The 25,769-nt window shown below is 45.0% G+C and overlaps 1 protein-coding gene across 1 annotated transcript in view; it reads left to right on the plus strand.

Moving 5' to 3' along the window:
* The first annotated feature begins 628 nt into the window (after window positions 1–628).
* MSH4 (MUTS-like protein 4) overlaps window positions 629–25,769 on the plus strand; it is a 59,778-nt gene continuing 34,637 nt past the window's right edge. The window contains exons 1-15 of the mRNA XM_087381518.1: window positions 629–741; window positions 1,590–1,799; window positions 1,883–1,918; window positions 2,019–2,131; window positions 2,442–2,487; window positions 2,725–2,771; window positions 3,004–3,111; window positions 4,626–4,701; window positions 5,409–5,481; window positions 5,615–5,760; window positions 5,852–5,937; window positions 6,379–6,518; window positions 6,606–6,748; window positions 6,849–6,899; window positions 6,986–7,049. Of these exons, the coding sequence (XP_087237644.1) occupies window positions 658–741; window positions 1,590–1,799; window positions 1,883–1,918; window positions 2,019–2,131; window positions 2,442–2,487; window positions 2,725–2,771; window positions 3,004–3,111; window positions 4,626–4,701; window positions 5,409–5,481; window positions 5,615–5,760; window positions 5,852–5,937; window positions 6,379–6,518; window positions 6,606–6,748; window positions 6,849–6,899; window positions 6,986–7,049 (1,423 nt within the window). The 5' untranslated portion in view covers window positions 629–657. The remainder of the gene's footprint in view (window positions 742–1,589; window positions 1,800–1,882; window positions 1,919–2,018; window positions 2,132–2,441; window positions 2,488–2,724; window positions 2,772–3,003; window positions 3,112–4,625; window positions 4,702–5,408; window positions 5,482–5,614; window positions 5,761–5,851; window positions 5,938–6,378; window positions 6,519–6,605; window positions 6,749–6,848; window positions 6,900–6,985; window positions 7,050–25,769) is intronic.

Consider the following 25,769-nt stretch of genomic DNA (forward strand, 5'->3'; position numbering starts at 1 on the left):
GACACAGTAGTGCCAGTCAAGGCATTGCGTACTCACACCAGTGATATCATAGAGGCTTGGTAGCATGAATTAGGCAACAATCCCAAGCCTCTATGACACCACTGATGTGTATATGACGCCTCGTAGTAAGAGAAGGTCGATCAGACATTTGAGATGGATCCTCCGTGAGATGAAGGTTTTGGTTACACATCGGCGGCATGATAGAGGATATCATACATGTCGATAGAGAAGGTTGATTGGACAATAGAGATGAAATGTCCCAGAGAGCCAGGAATGATGATTGGGCGGTCGAGATGAACTCTCCAAGGTTATACAAATTGATGACAAAGCCAAGTGCCCGTGGTGCGGGCACCACAGATAAACATACTTGGCTTTGTCATTACTTGGCCCTGGGCCCAGCAGCCGACCCTGTTATAATCCTCCAGTCACAAGTTGCCAGATGCGCATCGCACCCGACGTATAAGGCAAGGGGCCAAGCGAGGGCATTTCAGGAAGGGAAAGAGGGGTTCAAAAGGGGTTCTGAGCTATGTCACGTGGCATTTGTACCTGGGAACTTGAGTTGACGAAGAAATTCCAACCGATCAGAAATCCGTCTTCTCAGAAAATCCGTCACCGATCAGAAATTCCGTTTCTCATCGTCTTCCACAGTCCTACACCATGGGAGCACAACAACAGAAGCCAGAATCCCTCTCCATCAAATCGCACTTCGTCGTCTCCTTGATCGAAAATCGAGCCAAAGAGGTCTAATTCCTTCTCTTCCGTATTTATTTTCTTTGTTTCTGCAGCACCGTTTCGTTTCATGCAACGCCGCACTCTTCCTTGAACACAAGCTGCCGTTTGTTGTTCGCCCCTACATTGCAGCGTATGGACACCCGTCGTGAGGCAAGTAGCTTGTGGTTTCTACGTTTCCTTGCTTAGGCATCTCTGATGTGGTAGAGTTTCGGTATTTGTTGCGTTGTCTCTTTTCTCATGTCTGAGCTCTCAAACTTGACAAAAGAGACAGCGCAACAAATTTTCCGAAATCGGATGGCAAGGCTATTTATTGCAAGAAAAACACATCAATCTTCCGAATTTCCTTTCTGCGTCGGCTTCTCAACTCGACGAAGCGAGGAGATGCAGGCAGGATGGCTGCTATTTGAGATTCAATGATTCTTAGTTATGTGTGCGCCGTCGCCACTTTCTTATACTTCTATCTGATCGATGACGAAGAGCTGCTATTCTAGATTTGTCAAAGTTCACAATGCCGCTTAGTCCTACATGACTCAGAGGGAATGGCTGTTATTCGAGCATATTTGTAATATGCCCGGTCGCTGTAATAGTATTTCGTAGAATAGTTCTAAAAGAACAGCTGGTACTGGGATTCCTACGATTTGTGTTTCTTGTTGAAGTTTGCGAGTTGTGCATGTCGAGTAGTCATTTTTTCCGTGAAATGGTGGAGAAATCTCAATGCAGACACAGCTTCGTTGAGAAATTGAACTGAATTGGAGCGTGTAGAACGCGTTAAGGAAGAGAAAGAGCCACGTAAAACGTTGTGGTTAAAGCGGCTCTCAGTTCGCGGACAAATGTTTTGTTACTTCAATGTTGCACAGGTCGGTCTCGCCGCATTCGACATGAGAAGCGCTTCTCTTCACCTGTCCCAATATATAGAGACCAGTCGCTCCTATACGAACACGACAACTTTGCTTCATTTCTTCGATCCTGTTGACATCATCGTGCCCCCAAACTCTGGCACAGCCCCTCAAGGGATGACCGCTGTATTTGGCCTTTTCGATCACTATACAACAGGCCAACCGCGAAAGGTAAATGTAGAAATTCGACTTACCGTTCAGGCTACAAGTTACAATTTTCTCAAGCGCTACCCTCATAGTCTTGTGAATCACAGGTAGTTTTGGCACGTGGTTGTTTTGACGATACAAAGGTACACTTGCATTAATCTTGCTAGTCTCATAGAGGCAGCCTCCTCTGTTTTTACATCTTTAATTTCCTCATAGCTATTCCCGTGTCGAAATATTTAACAGGGTGCCATGATGGTCAAGAACCTTGCCGCAGAAGAACCTCCGGCTCTCAGCCTTGACACTTACTACAAACAGTTTTATCTTTGCCTTGGAGCTGCAGCAGCCTTGATCAGATGGTGTATTTCCATCGATAATTCTGTATTGTAGACTTGCTGAGTTGCTCGTTTCTGTGGATTTCAAAGAAAATGATAAAATCATATTCGTACAGCAGTTAAGGCATTTAATTTTCTTCGGATGATGTATTGTTGAGACGGCGTTTCCTTGGTAACCTAAACGCAACCTTTCAACCCTGGACGGCCTTTGCTTGGTAATCTTTCAACCATGTTGAAAGATTACCAAGCAATGGCCTTCTCAATTTCAAGCACCTTTTTTGCTACTAAACGATTAAAACCGTTATGCCACATCCCTTACCTGTTCATATGTCAGGGTGGAGAATGAGAAAGGAGTTATTCTCACTCATCATTCCCTGCAGGTAGAATCACGTTTTGGACAGTCAGTGTAGAATTGAGCAGTTTCCTGTTAACATTTTGATAGTTTGAAAGGGAAATTCACAAATGATAGGTGCGTAGAATAATTAGTAGTGTATTGGAAAATCTTCCAGTTTCTGATCATTATAAGTCAAAGAATCTTTTTATCTTATGTATTTCGAAAAGAGATTTGCATAATAGTAACAGTTCCTCCTCCCAGTAAACATTTGAGGGTTGCACAGGTTACGTTCAATGGATCCGTTGACCATATGGGCATTGACTCCACAAGGTACTGGACAAGTACAGAATGTATTAAAGATGAGTTTGAAATGAGGAGATAATGCTAATTCTGTGGTACATGGAACAAGGTTGTCTACGCATGGTTTAACATATGACTGGGAATGTGAGGCAGGAGACTCTGAAGTGAAAGAAGAACGTGTGATTATAGTTTAACTCTGAAGATTTCATTGTCCTTCTCCAAGATAGAATGTAGGCTAGCCTAATATTTTTCCATTTTTCAGCGTGCAGAATTTGGAAGTTATTGAACCACTGTTGCCTGTAACGGGACAGCTCAAGAAAAAAAATAGCAGTTTGTTTCGAATGTTGAATACAACCAAAACTGTTGGAGGGTACACCACATCTTGTATAAGCTAGTTTTTCAGCCTTGCAATAGACAGTATAAGGTTAATATTAATGCTCATGCACATGCTGATTCGAACATCTTATCATACATCTTTATGGTATTGATATTAAGATGCTACATATATTACTTTGAAAGTATGCCCATAGAAACAACATGACATGCCCGAAATTCAAGGATAATTGATTAAAGCATCTACTGTTTTAAGAAAAGGCGATTGAGCATGAAAGGTATGCATATGGAGTTTCCGGGTGCTAGACTGGTATCTATTACTCACATACAGGGCAGAGAACATAAAATTAGATGTGGCTGTTAAGGACATGCTGTTAAACATCTTGTGGTAACATGAGATCATTGACCTATTATACCAACCACTCTAAAACAACATAAGGACATCTATCTATCTATCTCTCTCTTTCTTTGTCTACACACACACACACACACACACACACACACACACACACACACTCACACGCACACCCATGCACGCATGTATATAATATACATGTATGTATGTATGTATATAATTTACAATGTGTACATATACTGACGTGTGTGATGTGTGTGTCCACACCAACCAAAACTTCAACGCGGCGTGTTGATGATGTATTGGTTTAGGTTCAAAAGTGAGGACCAAAAAGTCACATGTCCAAATCTTCTGGGCATGCTTGAAGTATTTATTTTTTGATGGTTGCCTCCTTGGCTCCAGATTATGTGGCAAGCATGCGTGCCTGCAGGCCTGCTGCCCCTTTGTTACAGTGTACAATCCCCCTTTTTTTCAGCTGCTATGCTGCATGGAGTAAGAGACTTTTAAATAGGCACACATCTGCATTTTCTGAGTGGTGGTCCTTGAGGACACATGGCAGCACACGATCCTCCTTCCCAAAATTCATGGTTTTCTCTAGGAAAACATGTATGAGCATAAACCACCTACGTATCCCACTGTGGTCATAATTAATGACACAATATGCCAATTCGCCCACAATGAACAAAAGAGCTCCGACATGTTGGGATGAGAGCCTTTCAATAACCAGAAGGAATATAACTGTTTTATGAATTGGAACCCCGGTCTTCACAATCACATCATGATATTGAAGATTTGTTATATGCTGGAAAAATCCAGTTTGAATCCATATATCCTTTTCATATTTTGGCATTCAAATTCTCACTTTCATTTGAAAAAGATTGGCAAGGATTGTTTGATTTATTTGTTTCTGTATTCATAGGGTGCAAAGAGTCAAATATGTATTCTTCCCAGGAACTGGGAGACCCCAGTTGGACTGGATCCTTGAATAAGAGATGCAATAGTTGATTAAAATGTTGAGCTTGGCAGAGATTGTAACCAATTCTGTTGTGTACATGCACATTGATAGTCCTTACACGTGTGGAGTCATCTTTCTTGCTCTCTGAAGGTCTTCAATGCTTGTGAAGCTGCTATGATTTCATGTTTCCTCACATCTATGTACTAGCTGAAGAACCATGTCTGTTACTATGAACCTGCAGAACAAGGCTTCTTCGCGCTAATCTTCTTCAGCCATTAAAAGATGCAGTTACTATAAATACACGTCTTGATTGCTTGGTAAGTAAGCAAGGAAATTACAACATGAATTGTTTATTGTCCCTCAAGATGGTTCAAGGTTTTCCAATGCTCTTAGTCTTGATGAATTTTACTAGTGCCACTTTAAAGCGTCTTTGTAATTCTTCTGGTTAGATCCTTGTCAGGGAGACACTAATTTAGCCACCGCAAGATGTCTGCTAGCGGTCTAAGTCCCTGCTATTGTATACAGAACATCCTCATTAGTGAAAATGCTCGACGTATTTTGACCATCGGAAGTCATGGCACAGCTGACATTTGAGCAGTGTTTTATTATGCTACTTTTAAGGGCATATTGAGTTCTCAGTTGTCTCATAATACAGAATGTGTATACTTAAGGAGAAGATTTTTTGTTACAGAACAGGGGTGATATCTTGATATTCAATTTTGATAAACTTGTGTAAAGAGAAGAGAAGAAGAAGATGATGATGATGATGAAGAAGAAGAATAAATAAAAAGGGGCTATATCATTTTTATATGTACTAAAACAAAGATGATATTGTCATCTAAGTGCATCTTTCTGTAAGAGGGCTACATATGTTGAATATCTGTTGAATATGAAGATTAATGTATGATTTTTTGTTGATTAATGTAAAAAACTGTGTCCTAAACAACAAATACCTGGAACCAACGTTATTAGACAATGTTCCTTGCCTGATGATTTAACCCTTACCTTATTGTGATGCAAAAAGGAGGAACTGACGACAAATGAAAAGCTGTTTTTTGGACTTTCAAAAGTTCTTCTAAAGTTTCCAAGGGACATTGGTAAAAACACAAAATCTCAGTGCTTCTATAATTATACTCTTAAATAAGTTTCTTGAATATGAAGTTGTAAATATATTAACTATCCAATCTAACGATCTATTCTACATGATTTTTCTATCATATGCAAATGGAGATCGGGTGCTCTGTCACTTCTGCTTTCGACAGAAGAAAAATGTAGATAACTCAACAGGTTCTTCTGGCACAAAAAGAAGTCAAACTCTTGTAGCGAGTATCATTCTTCTTAAGGAGGCAGTTGAGGTTCTACCTGCTCTAGCACAGGTAATACACCTCATCTATGTCAACATCTTACTCTGGCATAGCCTGGCATACGCTGTGACCTGTTTCAGAAGTTCCAGATGTGACTTTCCAGGTACTCGAACCAGCGAAGAGTCTTCTTCTTTCTGATATCAGGAAATCAGTCTGTCAGCATCCAAATTTCAGCATTTTGCAAAAGAGGTCCTTTGCTTGCAACTTTGCAGCAGCTACATATGCTTATGTGATTCAGTCTGATACCTGTTACAAATAATTTAGCAAAATAGCATCAAGTGTAAAGCCTTCCAAAAGTTTTCAGCACAAATTGACAAAAAAAATAAGTATTCATGATGAATGTGTGAGGTGACCTTGGTTCCAGGTATTTGTTGTTTAGGACACAGTTTTTTACCCCGAATTTTGAATACATAAAAGACTAGCACTCTGTATGTCTATACAGTCCCCTCACCTAGGGAATCAGGATGGGCACAATGTATGGGGTACATTACATGTGACCTCTTTTGTTGATCTGAAGCTTTCAAGCCATTAAACCTTTCTTTCTGAATTTATCAGTGCTCTACACGGTCACGTCCTAAGGTACATAACATGCTTGAGGACATGGCTAAAATCTGGTTATTACATGTGCAGAATTGAGGAGACAATTGATGATGACGTATTACATGCAAGGGCACCATTTGTAGCACGGACACAGCAATGCTTTGCAGTCAAATCTGGAATTGATGGATTTCTTGATATTGCCAGGAAGGCTTTCTGTGAGACTAGTGAAGGTAAGGTTTGGATGTGTTAGGGGGTATTCTCATCATCTTGCAACTCAACCATCCTTGAAACTGAATATAACTTGTCTGATTGTCCAGCAATACATGCCCTGGCAAAGAAGTACAGAGACGAAATGGGATTGTTAAATTTAAAGATGCCTTTTAACAGCAAGCGAGGCTTCTACATCACAGTTCCGGAGGCAGATGTCCGCCAACAAGGGCTGCCACGGATTTTTATTCAGGTTTACTGTATAGAATCATTCAAACATTCTTTTAAAAATTATCTGTATGTGAAAACATCACATAATTTGGAAGATCCAATGCCTTCTCACTCATCCACAGGTGACAAAACAAGGAAAAAATATCCATTGCTCAACTCAGGAATTGATCTCTGTGAGTCACTGTTACCAAAACCAGAGCATAAACTTGTAACATCTTGTAAACACTTAGTTTTGTGTTATCTAACTTCTATACAACAGCTGAATATCAGGAACAAGGAAGCTGCAGCAGACTGCTATCATAGAACAGAAGTTTGCTTGGAGGGTCCGTAAACATTATCATATATCCTCTTCAGTGATATGAAATAAACTTAGGAAATTTATTTTGTTGCAGTGATGAATTAATGCCATGGGTTTTCCCTCTGTGAACTTATTTCTCAATTACAAAAGTCTTTAAAAGCTAGATAGTTTGAAACCATTTGTACCTTCATTGTGCTTCTTAAAGAGAATTGATGTTGGAGTATCACAATTTTGTGCCTTTAATGTTATTTCACTGCCTTTCATTTTAGCCTGATCAGCAGCTTATCACCATTCCAAAGCAATGTCCATTCTCAGCAGTGATGCACCATCATCTGCATGATACAAACAATGTTCCAAGCAATGTTAAGAAGCACAACTAGCAATGCCTTCAATACTTTTGTCATGTGCATGGATTAATATCTGACGTGTACTAGGTACACAGGACTAGCTCAGGTAGCCTGGGGAGGCTTAGAGCTAGGCAGGCTTGATTCTCGGGTTGAGTGGCAAGGGTACGAACTATTTATAGGTCTTCGCTATTTTTGGCGCTCGGGGCCCGAGTCTATAGAAGGGGCCCAGGGGGTTCAGTTCTCAGTGTGCAGTTGGGAGCAAGTTTCGTTCCCAGGTGCCAGGTCTGTTCTTGGATTGAGTCGCGGACGCGCGCCTGCATCTTAGCGTAGCCCAAGGCCCAATGGCAGATCTAGGGCTTCACAGCGCCACCTGGTGGTATGGGACACCAGGCTGGTTTGGATCTGATTGGGAGTTCGTGCCAGTAGCTCAGCTCGTGGCTTGGAGGGGACATCTCCTGATTCGGGATCACATCCCGTAGATGTCATGGTTGGGTGGTGAGCAGCCTGCTCAGTTCTCATGTGGTGTGTGTTTGTTTTGTAGATCAGAGGTTTCAGGAGTGTTGGGATGTGTCAGTTGGTATCAGAGCCAGCTCCTGAGGTAGGAACTTCTTATGCGAGAATTTTTGACGAATTCTTTCTCTAGGTATGCCCTAAAATTCGAAATTTGCTGCTGCAAATTCTGCATGGTTCCTGGGTTAGCAGGGGTGAGCAGGATGTAGGGAAAAGGTAGGAGAAAGAAGGAGAGAGTTTCGAAATTCTTGAAGGGTGCTGGGAGAAAGGGTAATGTAGAAGGGAGAGAGCAGAGAAGAAGGAAAGAGAGGCGGAAGGACTGACAAGGGCTGCGGGGGAGGCGGAGATTGGACGCCATGGCTGGTACAGTTTTCGGCCAGGGCAGGGAGAGGCGCAAGGTGCAGGAGCAGGGTGCGGCCACCCTGGGAGGTGTGTTGCTTTTTTCGAAAAAGCACCACCCTCCAAAGCTGGGAGGGTGGGCCTTTTTTGGAAGCAGGGCTTCCTAATTAGGCTGCCCTGTCCCCTATATAGTTGGGCAGGGCTTCAACCACCAGCCATAGCCTTCGCAAACAGCCCTCACTGCGCCATCGAGTTGCGGGATAGCTTGTGCCAACCATCCGTACATCTGCATCATCAGCCGCCGTACAGCTTGCGTCAACCGCTGTACGGCCTGCATCAGCCGCCGTACGGCTTACGTCAGCCGCCGTACGGACTGCATCAGCAGCCGTACGGATCACGTCAGCAACCGTACAGCCACGTCAGCCATCCGTACAGCTGCGTCACCTGTACGGTCAGCAGGATTCCGGATTGCTGCAGGATTCCGTACGCTGCATCCGGCATCGAGTTCAGCCAGACTTCGGGATTGTTGCACCTCCGGTTCACCAGTTTTCAGCATCTCCTTCCGTTAGCATCTCTTGGGATGGTTTTCCTCTGCTCCATTCTCCTTTCCGCTTTGATTTAGTCAGTTATTTCTCTCAGTTTATATTCAAATCAGATTTCAGTTATGTCTGATTCTGCAAATCCCGAGTTCACCATGGGAGAGTAGGATTTGGATTACACTCCTGTGGGAGAGGAGGATGAGGGTCTTTATGATGACCTGATTACGAAAAAGGCCTTTAGTGAATTCACCACTGCTCTGGATGGAAAATTCGAGCAGGTTAATGCAAATCAAACGGGGTTGACACAGCAACTCCAAGGGATTCAGGCGACTCTCACTCTTCTGGCTAGCACTGTGCAGGCACTCACGCATGTGGATGCCATGGCTTCAGTGCTAGGCCCGAATATAACTCCAGACCCTTTTCCGGGAGATCAAAAGTCTCGAACGAAGGAGGTAGTTGACACTTGGTTACACAAGTGGCAGGTACACTTTCAGTTCCACCCATACCCAGATGAGAAGAAAATCCAGCTTGCAGCCGGGTTTATGTTAGGTAAAGCGTTGCTATGTTGGAAGGAACTCCAGCCTAAGCCAGATACATGGACAGATTTCAAAGGGATCTTCAGGAAGGAGTTCCTGAAGAAGGAGGACGATTATGATATTGTTGGCAAGCTTAAAGCCCTCGATATGTCAAAGCTAAACTTGTCCTTTGAAGTTTATCTTCAAAGATTTCGGGATCTGCAGACCAGGGCCACAAAGATGGATCCAGTGACCTTGTTAGATTTCTTTGTGGATGGTTTGCCAAATTCATACAAGTTGCAAATAAAGAACAACAAATGCACAACGTTGCAAGAGGCCATGAATTATGCGCGCATTTATGATGATACCATGGCCGGTGCTAAAGCAACTACAGTTTCCGACACGAGTGGAAAGAACAAACGCAAGTTCTTTCAGCCTACGACTGGTACTAGGGAGACGAAGTCTACGGACAACGCCTCCAAGAAACACTTGACTCAGGCTAAGAATGGTAAAGCCCGTTTCCTTCGTACTTTGAGACTCAAGAAAGAAGGACGTTGCTTCTATTGCGAGAAGCGGGGCCACACCAAGAATGAGTGTCCAAAGCGCAAGAATCAAAAGTTAGTGCTTGGACCGAAGCTCCAGGCGGGTCCACGTACCACAGCCAAGGGAGCGAACCAAGTCTCGATGACAGGTATTTCTGTAAATGTCATTACCTGCCCACTCTCTTATAATTGCACTTTTAATACTTCGTTGTTTGGTTCCCATGATCTTTTATGGAGAAGTTAGGGACCAACAGGTTGACATTCTCTTTGATCCGGGCAGCTCTCACAATTTTGTTAATTACAAATTTGTGCAGAAGATGGGGCTGTCCACAGTACCTAGCGACCACACCTATGAGGTGCAGCTTCCAGCTGGGAAGCAGTTTTGGGATCGCAAGGTTGAAGCGCTTCCTATCCGGATTCAAGCCTACACAGGGGTTCTCACCTGTTATGTTATGCACCTGGAGCATGTAGACTTGTTGATCGGAATAGAGTGGTTTAAAACCCACAATATTCAGATTGGATGGACGGAGCATACGCTTTCTTTTGTAGATAAGGACACCCAATTTTGTATTCAGTGTGATAAAATTCCCTCTTCTCAGGGACCTATTGAATCTGCGATGCAGCTTCGGAATATATTAAACATTTCTCATTATGATATTTATCAGTGTGTTTTGATTCCGCTTTCTTCATTTGTTGTTTCTGTAATTAACAAGAATGATTTAAGTGTGTTTGAACACCGTGAATTGAGAATGTTGTTAGATAGTTTTAAGGATGTATTCCCTGCTCAACTGCCGGACGATTTACCTCCAGAACGGACAGTAGATCATCGCATAGACTTAGTCCCAGGGGCTCAACCTATTAGTGTACCACCTTATAGGATGAGCCAGGTAGAGGAGGATGAGTTAGCTACCTAGCTTCAGGATTACCTGAATATGGGCTATATACGCCCAAGTAAATCACCTTGGGATGATTCTACCTGGAGAATGTGTATAGATTATAAACGATTAAATAAAGTGACAATTAAGAATCGATACCCTCTATCTCGTTCCGATGATTTGATAGACCGTTTGGCCGGAGCAAAGTATTTCACTTAGATTGATTTGCGTACAGGTTATCACCAAATCCGTATCTATGCTAAACACATAGATAGAACCACATTCCGAACTAGGTATGGTTATTACGAGTTTCTTGTATTACCTTTTGGTTTGACCAATGCTCCTGCTACTTTTCAGCAGATGATGAACGATTTGTTCAGGGATTTTCTGGGCAAATTTGTTGTAGTGTTCTTAGATGACATCTTGGTATATAGTCGAACGCTTGAGGATCACATAGGACACCTCCGGATCGTCTTAGTTATTCTAAGACAGCATAAGCTCTATGCCAAGATGAGTAAATGTGACTTTTTTATGAAGGAGATCATTTACTTAGGACACAAGATTTCTTCTGAAGGTATTAGCATTGATCTGGATCGTATCCAGAAGGTTTTAGAATGGCCTATCCCTCAGACTGTGAAACAACTTCGTTCTTTCCTAGGATTCACGGTATTTCTTCAGAAATCTGTGCGTGATTATTCACATATCACGGCACCATTGACAAACATATTGAAAGGTCGTGGACACAGGTCTACCCAGCCGATCTCTTGGAATGATGCAATGAACAAGGCTTTTGAAACCTTGAAGTTTTCTATCAAGGAAGCACCCGTTCTTGCATTACCTGATCCTACCCGGCCTTATGTTTTAGAGGCCGATGTGAGTGATTATGCGATTGGGGCAGCTCTATTCCAAGAGGGCAGACCTGTAGCTTTTGAGAGTAAGAAGCTAGACGACACTCAATATGGGAGACATTACAAAACCTCCAAAGAACATTTCCGGGTTTTTTAGCGAACTCAGGAGTGAGTTCTTAGAGGAGGGGGAGTATGTCATGTGCACGGATTGGTATCTGACGTGTACTAGGTACACATGACTAGCTCAGGTAGCATGGGGAGGCTTAGAGCTAGGCAGGCTTGATTCTCGGGTTGAGTGGCAAGGGTACGAACTATTTATAGGTCTTCGCTATTTTTGGCGCTCGGGGCCTGAGTCTATAAAAGGGGCCCAGGGGGTTCAGTTCTCAGTGTGCAGTTGGGAGCAAGTTTGGTTCCCAAGTGCTAGGTCTGTTCCTGGATTGAGTCGCGGACGCGCGCCTGCATCTTAGCGTAGCCCAAGGCCCAGTGGCAGATCCAGGGCTTCACAGCGCCACCTGGTGGTATGGGACACCAGGCTGGTTTGGATCTGATTGGGAGTTCGTGCCAGTAGCTCAACTCGTGGCTCGGAGGGGACATCTCCAGATTCGGGATCACATCCCGTAGATGTCATGGTTGGGTGGTGAGCACCTGCTCAGTTCTCACGTGGTGTGTGTTTGTTTTGCAGATCAGAGGTTTCAGGAGTGCTGGGATGTGTCAACTTTGGTCTCTCAAATCCCTTTGAGCCCTTTTATGACTCCAGTTCCTTTAACTTACCAAAGGTGCTATTATTTTGCAGGGTAGAAAGAAAGAAATAAAAAAAATTTATTAGAGTCTTCAGAAGATCGATGGGTCTATGAGACTAAAAGAAAACCTGATACAAATCACAGTAAGTGTGGAGCTACTGAAACGAGCATCATCACCCGTGCTGAATCCTAAGTTTGATCATACATAATCAAATACATCTGGATGTAACAATGAAAAGAAAAGGACTGGAGCGGAGCGGAATCCTCTGTATGCCATGTTGCCCTGGTTGGTGCATAGCTGCTGATGGGACGTTGGCGCCCGTCAAGGGGTGCCGTGTGTCTCAGTCTCTTGGACGCAGCTCGACACAAGACCAGAGCCACCGTGACTCCCGTGGGACGTATCCCAGGTCTAAACAATGACGGGAGGTCCCCCAGAGTGATATGTGTGTCCCCTTGATGTCTCGTATGTCGTGCTGCAATCATCGGGTTGGGGTCTCTGTCACGTCTGCGGCTAGAGACTGGACTATCAATGTCACTCGATGGGAAGAACTTTGTGATCTTGCTCTGAGAGGTGTCTGATGATGTGGCCAAACCCCATTGCCTGAGTAAGTACTCTCTGTGTCGGACCCCCTCGTGAATGAAGGCCGCGAGGCATCTCTGATCTGGGTAGGCGAGGAATCTGGAAAGGAGCCCGAAGCTGTCTCTGAAGAGGCAGTGGTAGCGACCTCGGATCTCATAGTACACTGGGCACCTGAAAATAAAATGCTCCTCCAACTCAACCTCCTGGCAGTCGCACAATATGCATAAGTAATGCTCCCTAGGAATCCCCTCTGCTCTGCCGCTCTCTATGCGGAGGCGGTGTGATGATACTCGAAACTGTCCGATGGAGATCCGTAGTGAGTGAGGCATATGAAGCTCAATGTACCCCGGTGGTGTGATGAATCCCTCCTCCGAGATACGAAGACAGTAATCTCTGTAGAAACTCAGCTTCACTGCTTCATTGGAAGCTCCCTCGGCTCCAACCAGGTCCTAAAGGTGTGTAGCTGCAGGAGATCCTCTCGAATGACCTGGTTGGTGTGTGGCCCGATCGGGATGGTGGGTGGGAGTACCGGAGGGGCATCTAAACTGTACTGAAAAGGAGGTATCCTATTGATGTGGAACCCTAGAGCCATGAGTTGACCATAATGGCATATGAGAGGTTGCTCCAGCCCTGATCCCAGGATCCATCAATTTTTGGCTGGACATGCCTCCAACAGAAGCAAGCCTAGGAAAGTCCTTTGTAGTGAAGGGAAGGAGAACCTACGTTACAAGGGAAGTAATCATACTTCTGAGGTGACCTCGTTTTATGTTCCTTTGTCTAGGAAAGCTTGTGCAGGGAGGAGTGCCGATGTTACACAGGAACTCATCATGTCTCTGGGATATCCTCATTTTTAAAGAGTGGGGCGTCCTTTGTCTAGGAAGGCCTTCACCTCCCTTGGTGAGGGATAGACTTCAACAGAGCACGAGACCAAGCGTCTTTCTCAATCAGCTCCACTTGCAGGGGCATTTTCAATATCATGACCCATGAGTTGGGTAGGTTAGTAGTTTGTGGTATCCAGTGACTGGCTTATCTTATTCTATATGTTTTTTTCCTTTTTTTCAGTAAGAAATCTCACTTATTTGGAATGGAGTCCTTCATGATTGACAAGATTGGTCTCCTGCCCTTAGGGTGCTCCTTTTTGCTCATCTTTGTTCTTGCTGGCAGCAAATGAGCCCGATTATCTCCCCTCTATATGTAGCTCCTTGTGTCTAGGTTTACCTTAGTTTCTTGAAACATCATAGCTTGAATTATTTTCAACCAAGGTGTTGGGTAATTTCAGAGTCTTCAATGTGAGCAGCTTTCTAGTTCATGTCATTGTGAATGGGGTTGTGGTTTGTCTTGTGTGAGCTTCAAGTGTCACTTGACCTTTGGGAGTAGATTTGATTTTATTTATGTGATTCATCTATGATGTCAAGGAGATTCTATTGCAGCAGGCGATGCCTCTCTAGACAACAGGCTGGACAGCTGTGCAGCAGATCCATGAGATATGCACGCTGCGCAAGAACCGTACTCTAATACCATATTGGAATCATGGAGACACAATGGAGGCAACCGAGTTTGATTGATGCCGATTGCCAAGTACAAGCCTTATTTTATAGGCAAGAACGGCTCAGAATGGAAGGACAGTGTGGTGACAGATCAGTAGGAGCGGCTCCTAAACTGACGATGGGAGCGACCGGTGCTTGTGGCAATGGGCATCTTCATCTAGATATTGAAGACACCTAACATCCCCTCAATTGTCGCCGTTATCTATGCTAACAGCTTCTATCACCGCCTGCTCATGTTGTCAACCCCGACCAGGTCTAGCTCCTACAAAGCTGCCCTTCACTGTCTGCACATCTATTGTTGAGGCATTCAACAACTTTTTTTTTAAATGAAGAAAGAGGCCCTACAAGTGCCATGACTTTGCCCATGTTGTCTTCTTCGCTCGGCCTTATACATGGCCCGTTGTCGCTTGGTTTTTTCTTTTACCACCATATCAAACTCGTGGTTAGTGCGATCGTAAAGGGACACCTCAGAAGGTAGGTAATCCCATTCAAAGGGGATTCTCACATTTTTGTGCTACTTGCCAGTCTATCCTCTATGCCTATAGTTGACCTATTCATGATTTCCACTGACAAAGTGTTGAACAAAACCTCTTCATCATTCAATTTCATAGCTTTTGATGATTGAGTCATTGGTGGGTATGATCAGTTTGCATCCCACATAGCTGGTAGACGTCGAATTGAAGTAGCGGCTCCGTTGAACGCCTCCCCATTCATTATGGTGTTTCAATTTGATCTTGTCTCAGGGGGTTTCGACCGATGATTGTTCTGTCCTGGTTCACTCTTTGCCGTGTTGTATAACTTCTTCTTTGTGACCTGGTCTTGAACAATACCCACATCTCATGGTGGGTCATTCATGTGAGTAGTAATTATTTTCTGGCACATAGCACCCACTTTAGCAACATCTGGCCTTCTGCGGTCCGCTCTGTTATGTGCTTTCTTACATTAGCAGCCAAAGATTGAAGTTTTTCATAGACTGTCTGATGAAAGTTTGTTATCATATCCTTCACCTCGTTCATGGTATTATCATAAGGTGAATCAGATATGCCTGATGGGGATGCTGAATCAAAGGATTCACATTTGTCAAGGCGTTGGTGTAAGAACCAGTGGAAGAGCACCCACCTCACTTGGGTCGCTCTTCTACTCCCATCTTTAAATTGTAGTACCTCTGCTCAGCTGTGTTTGCAATAGCATCTACGAGTGTTTGTGGACTCTCTGTTCGCACAAAGTTATGATGAATATGTCTCTTTTAGATTCTGTGAATCTTCTGCTACAGAATCTGGTTTGAAAGATACTTTCAAGCTGTCAAAACATTTTTAACGTGGAGGAAATGCCCTAGTTGCTCTGCCATGAAAAGGAAGAGGTTGCCTTGTCACACTAAGCGGGAGAGTGAGAAGGCCACCCCTATGTGCCCTCCTATGAGAACCTGGCTGAGGCTGCCTATTTAAAGGGTAGAAAGCCCCTTCACCCACTGGTCTGAAAAGCCTAGCCTCTGAATGGTGCCCTCCAAGAAATCCCAATCCACCCTATCATACATTTTCTCGAAATCTAGTAGGAGGATAGCGAGAGGTTAGTCCTCCTCTTATGCCAAGGCCATTGCCCCCCCACAAAGTAAAGATGTTGTCCAGGTTATTCCTGTCTTGAACAAAACATGTTTGGGTGTTGCGGATGATGTCGAGAAGGTGTGGATGAAGCCTCAACCTCAAGACCTTGGCTAAGATCGTGTAGGTTGTGTCTAATAATGTGGATCGGTATCCACTGGTGGATGTTAGCTTGGTCCTTCCCTTTTAGGATCAGGTACATCCGTCCTCTAGCTAGCAATTGGGGGAGCAGCCTCGAGCTAAAAATCTCCTGAAAAGCTAAGCACAGGGGAGTGCTAATGTGCTCTCAAAGAAGCAAAAGAACATCGGGAACAAGCCATTGAGGGCAGAAGATAGCTTTCTACACAGTCCTCTGGAGAAAGGGAAGAAAAGATGGCTGAGGTGATGTGAGCCCTCTTGGCTAGAACCAAAAGGTCACCTTTTGGGATCACTACCCACTGTCAAACAAACTGACTACTAGCAAGAGAAAGAAGATGAAAAATAAAGAAGTGTTGGGGGCAGCAGAATCTTGAAAACCGAGGGAGGCCTTAGAACAGGCAAAAACAGGCTGGCTGTAACTGTAAAAGAAGGCGTCAAAAGCCCCTCGCTGGCTGCCAAAAACCTCGAGGGGTTAGGGCAGCAAGACCAGGGGTGAACAGGGCAGAAGGTGGCAAGAGTCCCTTGTAGGAAGGCTGTGAAGGATGTAACACCAACCCAAAAATGGGCCAAGGACCAGCCCAAAAACGGGCTGAAGATCAGCCCCAAGCAGGCTGGGAAGGGAGGGGACAAAAAAACACAGAGCAAACATGAAGAGAGGGGAGTGGAAAGAGACAGGGGTCAAGCAAGAAGGAGGGGGACATAAAAGACGGGGCAAGCAGGAAGAGAGGGAGCGGGTGATGGGGCTTCCTTAGGTCCACAACGGGCACTATTCTACCAAATTGGGGAAGGGATATCTACTGATGTCCCTGCTGCTTACTTCAAACAAGGATGGACATCATAAGGCATATTGAATACTCTTTTTTTGTATCTTGCTCCAAGCCAGTCGGAAATCAAGAACCAACTAATGGCCCAACCTCGACCTGCTCACGGACTTAGGTGTTGCCACTGGGATTAAAAAAACAGGAGTTCACTTCAGTCCACCCCCGAAATGGTGAAGGGAGACAAAGGAGATAAGGACAGAGAGAAACCCAACAACAAAAAAGAGGATAAACAACAAAGGTAACAACTCACACTTGAGGATGTCAACAAACGCAACAATCAGAGTGGCCTACAGGTGGATAGTACTGCCACACAAAAGGCAACCACCAGGGCTTCCACGCAAGCAATCTCCACATCAGCTTTCACCTCCACATCAGCTTCCACCTCCACATCAGCTCCCACCTCAGCACACATCATCATCACCATCATTGACAGCAACTTCTTTTTCGCTATCCACTCCATCCATGGAGGGGTCAGGTCTTACAGCAACACCATCATTAGGGACAGCCTCAACTGAGTATGCCTCATTCCTGTCACCATTGACCCTGAACCAACCAGCCTTCATTGCTTCATCCGTCCTTACCACACCTGCGCTCCAGAGCTACTCTTCACCGCCGTCATCTCCCACTCAGCCCACTCGAGCTTCGCCCATCATCCAATCCCATCGTCCGTCATTTGTACTAGCCCCCTTCGATCCACGAGTACCGGGCTTTCCTAGGGCCATCCCACCTGATGCCTGGGAGTCCCTCTTGATGAAGGTGCACAACATTCGAGTACGAGAGGAAAAGTTGACCCACTTCGCACAGGAGCAGGCCCGCTTTGCCCAAGAACAGAGTCGTGTCATACACGAGTAGGGTACCCTTATTCAGGGGCTCATACGAGACATTTCACAGCTTGGTCACTACCATACACACGGTCCGAGGGAGTACCCAATCGAGATGAGTTCCATATGGGTCGATGTTGCCAAACAGGAACCTACGAAGGCAACCGTTTTGGCTACTCTCATCGAGCAGCAGCAGAGAGCGAGTAAGGCTCTCAACATTAGAGTCTCTGGCATCCCACGCACTGAGGCACACTGATGAGTGATGCGACTGCATTTGTGGCCACTACTCTGGAGGTAGCTGAGCATAGGATCAAGAGGGCATGGCGGGTGGGGAGAGACCCCAACCGAGAGCAACCCCTTATCATACGATTCCATGATGCTCAGGCACGACTTTCAGCACTATGGCATAGGTCAGTCTTACAGGATTAGCCATCGATCTCCATGGATGAGGATCTCACCCCCCTACAAGTTGAGGAGAGGTGCACTCTGCTACAGCAACGAGATCAGACCCGCAAGGAGGGGAAGTGGGCGACAGTGGTTCGAGATGGACGACTACTTACAGGCCTTCGTTAGGCACCCACCTCCCCCCCCACATAGGGAGGCGGGATCTATGAGACTCAAACCTCCAACACCCTATCCTGTATCATTTGGAACTGCAATGGTACCTTATGGTCAGAACCGAGGAACTTTTCAGAATCCTATATAGGCCATGACATAGTCTTTTATACAAAGACACATCAGAGTCCAGAGTGCCTACTATTAGTAGTCAGTGGGTACACATGGGAGTCTACTTACAGAGATGAGGTGAGGGACATAGGGAGAGTGCGAGGGTCAGGAGGAGTAGCACTCCTTTATAAGTCCACCCTTTTGGGAACCAGCTCAGTAGAGTAGAGAGATACACACTCCAGACTTTGGACCGACACATGGACAGACGGGATTTGTTCATTGCAGTATGCTACTTCCCTCTCGAGTCCTCCCACTTTGCTCAAGATATCCGAGATGAGGCTGAGACATCACCATATGCAGCTCTTCATCATCCCATTGTCGACTTCTCAAACTGCGGAGAAGTCCTCCTCGTTGGGGACTTCAACGCGAGGACAGGCACCCGTTGTTGGGTGCAAGAAGCAATGGAACGGCAGTGGAGTGCGGGAAGCAAATAACAGTGGTATCAGAGCAGGTTCTTTTGCTCATACCTTCCTTCTCTTGTGCTCTCCCATTGCTCCTACCTGCCATTTTGCTCCAGCTTAGTCTGGTGCTTCATTTCATCGCTAGAAGCCTGTTTTTTGAGCAGAAAAACAGTCCAGTGTGGCAGTTTTGTGACTTTTTGAGGTCCAATTTCAACGTTTTTTGAAATTTCTGAGCTGCCCGCATACATACGACCCTGTCCCGCACAATTTTGGCCGAAAAAAATTTGTTTGTACAGTTGTGCAAACATCCGTACGGCTGTATGGACAGGTGAACGATGCTGCCAGGAATCCATATGACTTGTCAGAAGTTGATTTCGAGCATTTTTGAACTGTTTTTTGAGGTTTTTTGCTGAGATCTGGACTCTTTTTAGTCATTCGCGCCTTCCTCCAGGTGCTCCAACCTGCTCTAACACCATTTGGCTGGGATTCTCTCCCTCTTGACTCAGATCTACATGGTACAGTTGGATTTGAAGCTTTTCACCCTCTTTTATGTCACGTTTGCACACATTGCAATGACATTGAGGTGATTTTACTCTAGAGATTGGGGCTTTTGTGTCACATTTGCAGATTTTGTAGTGACATTTGCTTCTTTTGGTCACATTTTGGGGCTTTTGCAATATTTGGCCTATTTTGACTTCATTTACACTCCGACACTGGGGATTTTGGATCTATTGCTGACAGATTGCGGGATATTTTTAGATTTGCATATTGTTTTGTATCATTTGCTTTATTTCAGTAAAATTTGGGGCTTTTGGTCATTTGCCCCAAATTTGACAGTTTTGTCCTTCCAAAAATAAGGGGTTTTGTCAATTTTGTTGAAATTTGCAGTGACATTGGCTTGGTACAGCCAATTTCGGGCATTTGGTAGACATTGACATGCAGGAACATTGACATTGGCTTGGAATTGCAGCACATTAAACTTGCAGCACATTTTGGGCCTTTTCCCAATTTGTCCTCTCAGATTTTGGGGCTTTTGCTAGATTTGTTGTCCATTGCAGTGACATTTGCTTTATTCACCTCAATTTGGGTATATTATGCATTTGCTCCTTGATTTGGGCTTGTTGTCTTGTTAGATTTGAGGCATGCAGCCTCCATCTGGGACATTTACAGCTCAATTGATCATTGGATACATTTGCAGACATTTACCTCTTATTTTGGGCTGATATTTTTGCAGGACAGCTATCTTTGGCAGGGGGGTCCTTTGACCGGACAGAGATTGTTTTGCAGGTCATTTTTTTGGGGACAGCACGTGCATTTAGCTCATTGTTTGAGCAGTCAATTTTTGGTTGGTCATTTTTGCTGTCATTTTTGGACAGCCAGCTCATTTTGCAGTGAAAGCCTTGAGGCTACTCTTGAGTGCACATTTTTCCTTCAGGGATTTATTTTTGCCATGGGAAGCAACGATTGGATGGGTATGCTCTCAGTTGAGGACAAGCTAGATGGACCCAATTATCCCATGTGGTCATACATGTTGAAACATTTGTGGTTGCCAAAAAATTTTGGGGTATTTTCTCAGGATCGGATCTTCGACCTTCCTCTGTGTGGCATTTACTTCTGCTACTACTACAGCTGGTGCAGTTGCTATAGGCACTTCTAGATCTACTACCACCGCTGGTGCAGCTATTGAAGAGACATGGCTATAGGAGAATGCCAAGCTAACTAGGAACGGAATGGAAATATGGAAAGCATAATGGAAAGGCAAAATGGAAAGAAAATGAAAGAACAAGTGCTAGGCAATGATAGGCAAAATACTCACATGCAGATAGCTTGATGTTGACTGATATGATAGACAATAGACAAGTACAACACTATATAGTGTGACACTAGACTCTAGAAAGCCATAGTGTATATGGGACTCTGAGAGGGATCAGCCGAGGAAGAAGTCTGCTCCTGTCTCTGTACTCGAAGTATCCTCTCACGGTGTCTAAGTGCCTGCCAAATAGAGCTGGTCAGGGTAGGAGAGGAAACAGGCCAAAATCCCATAACTATCCCTGAAGAGGCAGTGGAACCGCCCTCGGATCTCATAGTATATAGGACACTTGAAGATGAAATGCTCCTCTGTCTCAACTTCCTGCATGTCACACAGTGTGCATATGCGCCTCTTCCTGGGTAGTCACTTTGCTTTGCCGCTCTCGATGCAAAGTTTGTGTGAAGAGACCCGGAACTGCCCAAGAGAGATCCTCAGCGAGTGGGGTAGGTGAATCTGCATGTATCCTGGTGGGTCAATGAAACCCTCCACTGTGATATGTAAGAAGTGATCTCTGTAGAAGCTAAGCTTCACTGGAAGTTCACTCGGTCCCAACCAGGTCTGAAATGTGTGTAGCTGTAGTAGATCCTCATGGATAAGCTGGTTGACCTTGTGTGATAAGAGGGGAGAAAACGGAGCATCCATGCTATACTGGAAGAGAGGTAGTCTATCCATGTGGAGCCCCAATCGCTCAAACCATCTCTCTGTACGTGCATACCAACACCTCTGGTCTGCTCTTGCTGCAAGTGCCATAGAAGGGGATAGAGCTATCCATGGTAGCCTGCTACACCCCGAGGTATAATCCCCATATTCCCTAACTCGGTACAGATATGTGATGACCTGAAATGCAGCATCTAGCTGTAAAGGGGGTGACCCAAACGCAGCTTGAATGATGTGGTGAGGAACAGATGACTTACCACGAATCATCCGTGATAACATGAGAACCTATAGCCGCTCCACACGGGCCCACTCTGTATCCGATAAGTTTGGCCCCCAACAAGGACTGCCGTACATCCCCGCTGGGCGAACCAAGGAGTCAAAAAGCAACCCTTGGTGCGTGGATCCTGAAAGTGCGAGCAGAAGCAGTGCCTCTCTAGTCTGGCCAATGAAGCATACCCTCTACTCAAGCATGCCTGCATCGCAGGTCTCATAGTGAAGCTGGGTCCGGAGAAGATAACCCCAAGATAAGTGTATGATGAAACTATCTCAACAGATGACCCTGCAAATGTGAACTACTCCTGACGCATGATGGCTCGAGATGTATTGAAGATCATGACCTTGGTTTTACGCAGGTTGACCTTCAAATCATGAGACTCACAAAAGGACTGTAGTGCGTCTAGGTGTCTCTGTAGCCTCTTTGCTGAGGAAGACAAGAGAGCCACGTCATCTGCATAGAGCAGAATTTGGATCAGCGTGCTCGCAAGAGAGCAACCTACATCCCCCTGTGTCTGCAACACTGTCTCAAGCTCGTCAATGTAGAGGCCAAACAAGGTAGGCGACAAAGGACACCCTTGTTTGACCCTGATGGTGCTCATGATCTCATCCGTCCACCCAGATCCTGCCCGAACTCTGCCAAAAACTCTCTCGTAAAGTGCCATGACAGCCCAAATGATCTTCTGGTCATAGCCCAAGTCCTCTAGGCGCCGTATGAGGCGGGCTCTCAGAACCGTGTCAAATACCTTGCGGAAATCCACAAAGCAATAATAAACCCTCTGCTTCCGTGACCTTGCCTCCTCGATGATACATCTGAGCATGAGGATGTGGTCCATGGTTCCATGATCACGCCGGAATTCAACTTGTCCTGCTGCTCACGCCGGAATCCAGCCTGTCCTGCTGCTCTAAGTCCTCGACACTATGCAAGTCTACTAACCTCGGAGTCAAGTACTGATGCATAAATCTTGGACATGACATGTCCAATCATAATGGTCATGTAGTTCTTCGGGCTCATGGGATCCCCTGCCTTGTGGATGGGTGAGATAGTGTTAATGGTCCAACTGTGTGAAAATCCCAAATAGATACTTCATTAAAAACCTTTGCTAAGATCTGGACTAGGAGGTTAATCCCATATGCAATGAACTCAGTGCATAGCCCCTCATGACACGGCACCCTTTACCCCTTCTCTAGTGAACAGGGTGCACGATGTGGGACGAGGCATGTGTGAGCGGTTAGGGACTGGCTAATTTGGGATGTCATAAAGTGTGTGCGCGTAATCAAACGAGATCTAAGTGTCAATGAGTGGCGGAGGGGACCTTCCTTCTAGAAATCTCTACCAAAAGTCCTTAGAGTTACTAAACAAAATGTTCAGTAGCTCCTCCTCGTTCTAACGAACGAAGTCTAGTTTCTTCCTCCGTACCAGTCTATGGTATTCGCGTAGCGTATCTGGTGCACTTGGAAGATTGTTTTTGGTTTCGAATCTGAGTTGACGGCATAAAGCCTTACACTCATCATTGTACCAACTGTTACAGGGTACGGTTCCAAGGGGTGGTGGGTAGGTGGAGCGGGTGGTATGGGGGAAAGCATGAATGGCAGCCTCATGTAGTACAATCCTCTAAAAGGGGTATGAAGTCAATAGAAGCGAGAAGTATGTACAGAGGGCCAGAGTAAGAAGGTGAGTGATCCCGATCAAAGCGTATATCGTGGTAGGTGGAGTAAGCACTGAGTGGGCAGCCTTCCAACGAGGAGGAGATAGAGTAGCTTCATTGACCTCCCTCACCTCAACCTCTTGGAAGGGAAAGGAAAAGAGAGAGCAGGGCTAGGAACATGGCTCTGATACCATATGAAGAGACATGGCGGTAGGAGAATGCCAAGCTAACTAGGAACAGAATGGAAATATGGAAAGCATAATGGAAAGGCAAAATGGAAAGAAAATGAAAGAACAAGTGCTAGGCAATGATAACCAAAATACTCACATGTAGATAGCTTGATGTTGACTGATATGATAGAAAATAGACAAGTACAACACTCTATAGTGTGACACTAGACTCTAGAAAGCCATAATGTATATGGGATAACTCCCAATATGACATGTGGCATGTCTAGGACTCACTAGACTATAAAACACACCTAGAACACTAATTTTAGACTCACTTTGGCTTCATATTCCAACAGCTGTTATAGCCACCTCTGGCTCTACTACTACTCGAACCACACCTCCTACACCTGAACAGGCTAGATGGGATGGTAGAGATGCCCAAGCGCATTCTATCATTGCTTTTTCAGTGAAGAGACATATCATTCCTCACATTCGGTCTTGCAAAACATCAAAGGTTACGTGGGACATCTTGGCTCTCCTTTACCAAGTTCGCAATGAGGCACGTGTTGCTTTCTTACGCAGGCGATGGCGAATGTCAAAATGTAAGAGGGGGACAGCATGGATGCATACATCATGTCAAAATGTAAGAGGGGGACAGCATGGATGCATACATCACAAAAATCAAGGATTTTCAAGAGAAGCTCATAAATGTGGATGAAATTATTTCAGATGCTTAGGTAGTGTCCACAACACTCAATGGACTTCCTGTACCAGGGGTTTGCTACTACATTGAGGTTGGTTGCCATGGGCAATCCCAACCCTTATATTTTCGACCAGCTTGTTTCCCTTCTCCTACAGGAAGAGTAGAGTCGCACAAATTGTGCTGCCTCTCAAATTGCAAATCAGGCTTTTGTCGCTAATCACAAAAATAAGGAAAAGAACGGGAAAAATTACAGCAAACCCAAGCCTTCAAGAGGCTCATCTACTGCTGGACACTCATCTAATTCTGCCTAGTCTGATGCAAAGAAGAAAAACAGCAGACGTTGTAATTATTGTCGGAAGCTAGAACATGACATTTCTGAATGTCGCAAGTACATCGCATCTTAAAGGAAAAAGCAGCAAAAGGGACTTGCTGTCACTACTGCTGCTGCTGCCCCAGATCATGGTCATGAGGCAGCAACATTGCTCACCATGAGTGGGCTTTCACGGTGACATGCTAGTACCATCCAGAGAAGCATGCTATATCCTTGTTTGTCTTAGATTCTAAGTCAGATTGGTGCTTCGACAGTCGTGCTTACAAGTACATCACTTCTTGCAGATCACTCTTTCAGACATTGGGGACTACTCCACATGGTGCCACAGTGACATGTGCCAATAATGCATCATATCCCATGAAAGGGATTGGCCAAGTCGAGGTCACTTCAGTTTCAAGTGATACGATCACACTCATGGACGTTTTGTTTGTCCCAGGTATCAAGAAGAACCTCATCTCCATTGCAGTCATATCCTTGAATGGCTTTCAGGTTCTCTTTGATGGTTATCGATGTGCCGTGTATGACAATTGGTACGATGACATCATAATATAGAAGCTTGGTCAAAATGCATTCACAAAACATGGTGGTTGCTCTCCCAACCATGCATGCACCAGTTAAACATGTTTGTGAGGGATGCTTGTTGGGCAAAATGCACCGTTTCTCATTTCCAAAGGATGGGACAGTTGGTGCATCCAAGAAGCTTCACCTTGTGCATAGTGATGTGTGCGGGCCGATACGGACATCATCTCTTGGGGGCTACCTTTACTTTTCTACCTTTGTGGATTACTACACCAGATTTGCTTGGATATGGCTTGGATATACCTTTGTGTTCCCATGCTTCAGATATTGGCTTGCCATGGCTGAAAATGAATCAGGGAACAAGCTCCTTACTCTACGCACTGACAGGGGAGGAGAGTACATGTTTCTTTGATTTTTTGGCAGCTCAGGGTATTATTCATCAATGTACAGTGCCTTATACTCTGTAGCAGAGCGGGCTGGCAGAGAGGAAAAACCAGTCAGAGATGGAAATGGGCAAATGCATGCTCAAAGGAAAGTTTTTGCCATAAGTTTTGGTTGGATGCTGTCATGTGCTCCAACTTTGTGCTCAATCGGGCACCCACAAAGTCATTCAAGACTATCACACCTTATGAGGCATGGCACAGTCGCAAACCTGAAATCTCTCATATGCGGGTGTTTGGGTCATTGGCTTATGCTCATGTGCCATCTCAGCTGAGGCACAAGCTTGATGACAAAGCTGTAAAATG

The sequence above is a fragment of the Dipteris shenzhenensis genome, chromosome 11, assembly GCF_047967505.1.
Source record: "Dipteris shenzhenensis isolate YYH24624 ecotype China chromosome 11, Dip_SZ_1.0, whole genome shotgun sequence".
NCBI lineage: Eukaryota > Viridiplantae > Streptophyta > Polypodiopsida > Gleicheniales > Dipteridaceae > Dipteris > Dipteris shenzhenensis.